Here is an 8,507-nt window from a genome sequence, read left to right as displayed (position 1 = left end):
CAGTATTTCTACTTTGCACACTCATCTACTGTCAAATCTACCATTCCAGTGTTTTAATTGCTATATTGTATTTACTTCACCACCATTGCCTATTTATTACCTCCCTTATCTCACCTCATTTGCTCATATTGTATATAGACTTATTTTTCTACAGTATTATTGACTGTATGTTTGTTTTATTTATGTATGTATTGTTATATGTGTCAAACTGCTTTGCTTTATCTTGGCCAGGTCGCAGTTGTAAATGAGAACTTGTTCTCAACTTGCCTACCTAGTTAAATAAAGGTGAAATAAAATAAAAATGATTACAGCGCTTTTTCTTTCAAGACTTACATTGTAGCAGATTTTGGAAGTGGAAACACTTGCTATGCAATTGGTCAGTACTTTGAGGGTGAAAAACACAACTTCTTCACAAAATTTCAGAATCTTCAGTATTTCCTCCCTGTGGGGCTGTCACGATCGTTGGAAGAAATGGACCAAGGCACAGCGTGCATAGAGTTCCACATGTTTAATTGAATGAAACTCACAGAAAACAATAAAGCATGAAACATGATGCTAATGTAGTGCTCGCAGGCAACTATACATAGACAATATCCCACAACAAACAGGTGGGAAAAGGCTGCCTAAATATGATTCCCAATCAAAGACAACGATAAACAGCTGCCTCTGATTGGGAACCATACCAGGCCAACATAGATATATAATAACCTAGATAACCCACCCTAGTAGCACCCCGACCTAACCAACATAGAGAATAAAAAGCTCTCTATGGTCAGAGCGTGACAGTACCCCCACCCAGCCCCAAGGTGCGGACTCCGGCAGCAAAACCTGAGGGTCCTAATGGGCATCTAAGGTCGGGGGTGGCTCCGGTGCGGGGCGAAGTACCCACTCCGCACGCGGATGCGTCAGCTTCAGTGGCGGCTCTGGTGCATGGATCATCGCCAGAGGAACCGGACCGTGGATCGTCGCCGGGGACTCTGGACCATGGATCATCATTGGAGGCTCCGGACTGGGTACCCTCGATGGAGGTTCTGGACTGGGTACCCTCGCAGGAGGCTCCGGACTGGGAACCGTCGCAGACTGTCGCTGGAGGCTCTGGACCGCAGACCATCGCTAGAGGCTCTGGACAGCAGACCATCGCTGGAGGCTCTGGACCGCTGACCGTCGCTGGAGGCTCTGGACCGCAGACCATCGCTGGAGGCTCTGGACCGCAGACCGTCGCTGGAGGCACTGGACCGCAGACCGTCGCTGGAGGCTCTGGACCGCAGACCGTCGCTGGAGGCTCTGGACCGCAGACCGTCGCTGGAGGCTCTGGACCGCCGTGTTACTTCACAAGCACACTAATAATAAAATAAAACTAAGTATGCCGAATAACATAACAACCACACTAACGACCCTATGACGTTGTTTAAAAATATATACAGTATCTATGGTATATGCTGTGTTCATTGTGAGACATAGACTTGATATTAATTGATAGATATTTATGATGTTTAGAATGTTTATGATATAATGTTTAATGTCATATATAATTAGATGTAAAGAATGACAAGTCAGGGTTGAGGGGAAGATGAAAGATGAACAGAGCAAAGTACAGAGAGATCCTTGATGAAAACCTGCTCCAGACTGCTCAGGACCTCTGACAGAGCTTGAGAGGATCTGCATAGAATAATGGAAGAAATTCCCCAAATACAGGTGTGCCAAGCTCATACTCAAGAAGAATCGAGGCTGTAATCGCTGCTAAAGGTGCTTCAACAAAGTACTGAGTAAAGGGTCTGAATACTTATGTAAATGCAATATTTTGTTTATTTATTTGTAATACATTTTAAACATAAAAAAACAGTTTTTTCTTTGTTGTTATGGAGTGTTTTGCGTAGCTTGATGAGGGAAAACAACAATTCTATCAATTTTAGAATAAGGCTGAAACATTACAAAATGTGAAAAAGTTGAGGGGTCAGAATACTTTCCAAATGCACTATATGCTATTCAAATATATAATCATATTTATTTTTTATGTATGGCACATTCATATATTGGTTTTAAATATATTATCATATTTTTTTAAATATATGTCACGTTTTTCAATATATATAGCCATATATGGCCATATATTACTTTACTGTATGGGGGCTAAGATGCAGTGACCTGAAGATTCAGCTAGAGCATTGAAAAGTCTCACTCCCCCTCAGTCTGGCCCCATGTCAGGGTAGGTTTGCGTCCCAAGGCTTTTGGACTTTTTTTCTGGCATTTTTGGGGGCAGGCCGTTGAGGTGGAAACATTTTTGAGCCAAACTAGCGCTAAGCCTGATAGGTCAAATTCATGAGAGGATAAGGTACTGTGAGTGGCTGCTTGCAGGCTTTATGCACTTCACCTGGGCAGATACCCATCACCATATGCCTCTGCCCATCACCGCACAGATGATGATCTTTAGTTGTCCTTTTATCCATCTAGAATTTCAGCGGAACGGGCTCACTCATATTTCACAATGACCATAATGACATAACGTAATAACGTATTTGCATTCTTCTGATACATTTTGAAGCTTTTTAAATTAGTCTCAAGTTTTCGTTCATAGTAATTTCTTTAGTCAGTTTCCAGCCATGGCAACAGCATCTCTCTTCTTCTATATGGTTATCTCCAAGCCCAACTGTTTGTTTTCTTTTCAATAAGTTGTTTTTTTGTCTTTTTCAGTCTTAGTATTGCTTTTTGTGTGATCTTGTTATTTCAACAGGGGCTTTCAGTATATGACGATAGATATCACCTTCAGACAATGGTGTGACTCAGACAGTGTCCGCTGCTGCTTATAGAACATGAGAATCAGAACGCTATATTCCATCACATAATACAATAGAACAGAACACAAGGTCAGAACATTGGGATCTAACTCCAAACTGCAGCATAGAAGCTATTGTCCAGAAGAAATTACACATCCACAGCCACTGTTGTCACATCAGAGCAATGCAAACCTACTGGCTGAAGTATGCCTATCTCTTTGTCAGTACCTACGCAGTGCTCAGGCAGTGTGCTGGCCATTCTGCCAATTCTCATACTCATTGTTTCTCTCTATCCATCTTAAACTTTTCCTCCTACAGTATATGACTCTTTGTTTCCATCAGACATGGCACCAGGCCATACACAGTATAGTGCACTTTTGACCAGAGCCCTATGGTAGTGCACTAGTAGGGAGTGCCATGTCTGCCCTTGTTAATATTGTGTTCCTTCCTTTCTTGGAAGCAGCAAAAACACACAGTACCACATTAAATCATTATTAAATTAACAGAAGCAAAACCATTGTAAAAAGCCATCGGTACTGATCATAGCCCTCCCTGTTCATATTCGTCACAATTCAGACAAGGCACTCTTTCAAAAACAATTTGCCTTTTTATATGAGCCAAAGGGAGTGCAGAAAAGGTCAGCAATGATGTTTCCAAATGTGTTTTACCTCTGTTTTTGCACATCAATTTACTCTATTTCTCTTTTCCTTCTACTTATGAAGCGTTGCTCATGCAACTCTGAAATAACAGCAACCGTTTTTAACGTAGGCCTCTGTGGTTCCTGTATTCAGCACACAGATGTACCAGTAAACGGAATGCAAATAGATGTCACATTGTCATGCGGTCCTAGGTTCAGGTTATGGATGTATCCTAACCCTCTCCTCAGTATTCTGGTTGTATTCCCTGTATACTGCTTAGCACAGGAGAGAATAAAGGTAGCTACAGGATAAACTAGATAATCCGTGATTCAGGTGTTAAAGGATTCACTATTTATAACCCAAAGTTTAAAGCCAAGTGCAATTGGACAGAGTGTGAAATGTTCAGGACAGGAAGTTATCATGTAGAGATAACATTTCATTTCATTTATATACCATATATTTATAGTGTTATACATACACAGTAGCCTATTCCTCGGTCATGAGGTGACTTACTGTGACTTACTGTGATAATCTTAGGTAGAGTAAACACTGAGACTCACATCAGTGTCAGGCCGGAAGAGGGTAATGTCATTCATTTAATGATCCACTCACTTATCTCCCATTTGGATTGGGTCACTGCTATCTGGGATCCTTGGGATGTCCCCACTCTGACGTTACCCCATTGAAGTTGAACTGTATAAGGGTTAAGGTTAGGGTTTAGGTAAAGGTTATGATTAAGGATAGGGTATGGGTACGGATTAAGGTTAGGGTTTAGGGTATGGACGTCCCAAGGATTCTGAATCGGACGAACCATTTGGACTGTAGCCTATGAAAGAGAGAGGGACACACACAATGTTCAAAAAACAGTTTTTTATGGTTTATTTCAAATGACATGATTGTCATTATTGTCAAGTACTTCATTGCAAAACATACATATATCATTCTTGTTTTAACACACAAATGTTTTTTGTGAACCTTAGTAAAGATGTAGATAAATGAATGCACTCTAGTCCATTTTTTTCTGATGTGATAAACTGTACCTTGTTTTTTTGTTATTGGTTTTATTTTATTTATTTATTTATTTTACATTTTATGGCACTCCTGACCTCTAGTGGCTAACATTATAAGTACAGTTTTCGATCACACGGAATCGCTCACTTATGTTTCTGAACTATTTTGATATGCATGGACTTAATAGCAAACACGTGACACTTTGCATAATTAAGTGGATGTGATTGTGAAAAGTCACAAACCGGTAAATCCAGCTTCACAGGTGTGCGCTGGATTAAATTAATTAACGAAACACATGGTAATTTATCTTCAAAGTGTCTCATTGTAATTGGATTGTGTTATCTACTGTAAGATCGGATATGACCGCACACGTAAAATATATCACTATGAAAAGCTTTGAAGTTAATGCTGCGGTGATGAGTGTTCCTGAGCGTGAGTTGATGGGTAACATTTTGGTGAGTGAAACAGGTGAGCCCTTGCTCCCAAGTCACTCCAACATAGCTAAATTCAAACGAGGGAACGATGGCCTTTATGTTCACACGGAGGACTGGAGTGAAATTGTGAAGAGAAGACAATTGGTAAACGCCAAGGAACGAATGAGAGTAAGTGTAACTGTAGGCCCAGGCGCCATGTCAACAAAAAACTGGCAAAAGGTTTGACTTGGAAATTGACCCAAAATACTGCAGCGCTGTCGCGTGGAAGTATGCCTACTGTACAAAAAGCATCACCTTTTGATTTATTCAATTTGTATGTGCTCTGACTTGTGTAATTTGCTTCATTAGATCAAAAACATGAACAGCATGTTCTCCCGTTTGAAGCGTATGGTGCCACTGATGCGTCGTGACCGTAAACCCAGTAAAGTGGATACGCTGAAGGCTGCCACAGAATACATCAAGCTACTGGTGGCTGTACTGCAGGACTCTGACAGTGTAAGTATAAAACAGTAGGTTTAATATGATGATGGTGTTGTTGCTCAGACTAGCGGTGCATGCATCATACCAGCAATGGGCTATAATATTTCAAGCATAATTGCATTGCTCTTGTGATTCAACATATTGACATGTCATGTTTATGCTTGTTAGAATAATGGGAGCAAGACTGATTTCTTGAAGAATGCGATCAACTATGCAACATCTGATGGGATGTGTGGTGATCTGTGGAGGGTGGATGAGGTAATTACTTTGTGCATTCATAGCTGCTTGTGTTTACATGTGAGAGCTATTGTATCAGTGTACAGTGTACCCCTATGGGGTTTTAAAACAATCCATCAACCACTATGATAACCTCCTACAACCATCCGGAAGTCTCGCAAGCTGACATTCTGTTTTGCTGCGCAGTGGTAATCGGTTTGGTTATACAAGGCTACCAATATGTAGGTCAGTGGTCACAATTCATGGCCTTGTAGACCACCTGAGTGCAGGTTTTTGTTCCATTCCAGCACTACCCACCTGTTTCCACTTGTCTTGGTTAGATTAGTTGAATCCGGTATGATAGATCTGTTAGTGTTGGTTTGGCATACAACTCTGTGGTGACCACTACTTAAGGAATTAAATGAAAAATCAAAGTAGTTATTGAACTTCTCTGTATCTCACCTTCTCTTCTCCCACAGCTGCTGGACAGTGTGTCAGGAGTGTCCGGTAGTGAGTTGTCCGACGGGGTGACTATGACTCTTCCCTTGGTGACTACAGGGTTTGGAGCAGGAGATGGAGACGTGAGTGGGCTGGTGCTGCACCACTGTGTGATGCCCACCTACCAGTACATCATCCAGGTGGCACCGGACCAGACCATGGTAATAAATGCAACACACCAAGACGTCGTCCCAAATGGCACCCTATTCCCTATTTATACCACTACTTTAACCAGAGTGAGCCCTATGGGCCCTGGTCAAAAGTAGTTTATTGAAAAGGGTACCATTTGGAATGCAGACCATGTCTTTGACTAACTGTGAAGGGAAGGGTTGTCCATCACAAGGCCTAAAAGAATATCTGACAATGAATTCAGTGAAAACTACTTTAATTGTATAATAGTAGGCTCCCACAGTAGCCAACAAACACAAAATACAGAAAATGGAACTGGATTCTTATCAAGGCAACTATACTGACCAAAAATATAAACACAACATGCAACAATCTCAACAAATGTACTGAGTTACAGTGCATATAAGGAAATCAGTCAATTGAAATGAAATCATTAGGCCATAATCTATGGATTTCAGATGACTATGCAGGGCCGTCACCTGGCCCAGCCAATCAGAATGATTTCTTTGTCCCTACAAAAGGGCTTTATTATAGACAGAAATAGTCCTCAGTTTAAACAACTGCCCGGGTAGCTTGTCTCAGATGATCCTGGTTTTTAACACTCGTTTCCTGTGTGCAATCATCCGCATCGAGCTAAAGGCTAAAGCTGCCACTTTCAAGAAGCAGGACACTAATCCGGACACCTATAAGAAATCCTGCTATGCCCACAGATGAACTATCAAACAAGAAAAGCATCAATACAGGATTACGATTGAATCCTACTACACCGGCTCTGACGCTTGTCAGATGTGGCAGGGCTTGAAAACTATTACGGACTACAAAGGGAAACCCAGACACAAGCTGCCCAGTGACGCGAGCCTACCAGACGAGCAGAATCCCTTTTTATGCTCGCTTCGAGGCAAGCAACACTGAAGCATGCACGAGAGCACCAGCTGTTCTGGATTACTGTGTGATAACGCTCTCGGTAGCCAATGTGAACAAAACCTTTAAACAGGTCAACATTCACAAAACCGCTGGGCCAGATGAATTACGTGTACTCAAAGCATGCGCGGACCAACTGTCAAGTGTCTTCTGACATTTTCAACTTCTCCCTGACTGAGTCTGTAATACCGACATGTTTCAAGCAGACGACCATAGTCCCTGTGCCTAAGGAAGCGATGGTAACCTGCCTAAATGATTACGCCCGTGGAACTCACGTCAACAGCATCTTCCTGGATACCCTAGACCCACTCCAATTCGCAAACCGCCCCAACAGATCCACAGATGTCTCAATCGCACTCCACACTGCCCTTTCTCACCTAGACAAAAGGAACAACTATATGAGAATGCTGTTCATTGACTACAGCGCAGCGTTCAACACCATATTGCCCACAAAACTCATCACTAAGGACTCTGGGACTGATCACCTCCCTCAGCAACTGGATCCTGGACTTCCTGACCCCAGGTGGTAAGAGTAGGCAACAACACGTCTGCCACGCTGATCATTTGCTGACGACACAACGGTGGTAGGCCTGATCACCGACAACGATGAGACTGCCTATAGGGAGGAGGTCAGAACTGGCAGTGTGGTGCCAGGACAACAACCACTCCCTCAATGTGAGCTAGACCAAGGAGCTGATCGTGGTCTACAGTAAAAGGCGGCCCGTACATGCCCCCATTAACATCGACGGGGCTGTAGTGGAGTGGGTCGAGAGTTTCAAGTTCCTTAGTGTCCACATCACCAACGAACTATCATGGTCCAAACATACCAAGACAGTCTTTAAGAGGGCACAGCAACACCTTTTCCCCCTCAGGAGACTGAAAAGATTTGGCATGGGTCCCCAGATCCTCAAAAGGTTCTACAGCTGCACCATCGAGAGCATCCTGACCGGTTGCGTCACTGCCTGGTATGGCAACTGCTCGGCATCTGACCGTAAGATGCTACAGAGGGCAGTCGAACAGCCCAGTACATCACTGGGGCCAAGCTAACTGCAATCTAGGACCTATATAATAGGCAGTGTCAGTGGAAAGCCCATACAATTGTCAGAGACTCCAGTCACCCAAGTTATAGACTGTTTTCTCTGATACCGCACGGCAAGCGCTTCTGGACCACCAAGTCTAGGACCAAAAGGCTCCTTAACAACTTCTACCCCCAAGCCATAAGACTTTTTGTACACTGCTGCTACTCGCTGTTTGTTACCTATGCATAGTGTCACTTCGCCCCCACCTACATGTACAGATTACCTCAACTAGTCTGTACCTCTGCACACTGACTCGGTACCGGTGGCCCCTGTATATAGCCTTGTTATTCTTATTGTGTTACTTTTTATTTTCATGTGACAAAGTTT

At 42.8% G+C, this 8,507-nt stretch overlaps 1 protein-coding gene across 1 annotated transcript; it reads left to right on the top strand.

Moving 5' to 3' along the window:
- Positions 1–4,839: 4,839 nt before the first annotated feature.
- figla (folliculogenesis specific bHLH transcription factor) lies at positions 4,840–8,148 on the top strand. The gene is made up of 5 exons (XM_064936484.1): positions 4,840–5,025; positions 5,206–5,352; positions 5,506–5,595; positions 6,033–6,212; positions 7,786–8,148. Exons 1-5 carry the CDS (start codon positions 4,840–4,842, stop codon positions 8,146–8,148), a joined length of 966 nt encoding a protein of 321 aa, XP_064792556.1.
- The last annotated feature ends 359 nt before the right edge of the window (positions 8,149–8,507 follow it).

This window comes from Oncorhynchus masou, chromosome 25 (assembly GCF_036934945.1).
Source record: "Oncorhynchus masou masou isolate Uvic2021 chromosome 25, UVic_Omas_1.1, whole genome shotgun sequence".
NCBI lineage: Eukaryota > Metazoa > Chordata > Actinopteri > Salmoniformes > Salmonidae > Oncorhynchus > Oncorhynchus masou.
The sequence above is the reverse complement of the archived record's forward strand: the minus strand, read 5'-3'. Positions and strand labels throughout refer to the sequence as shown.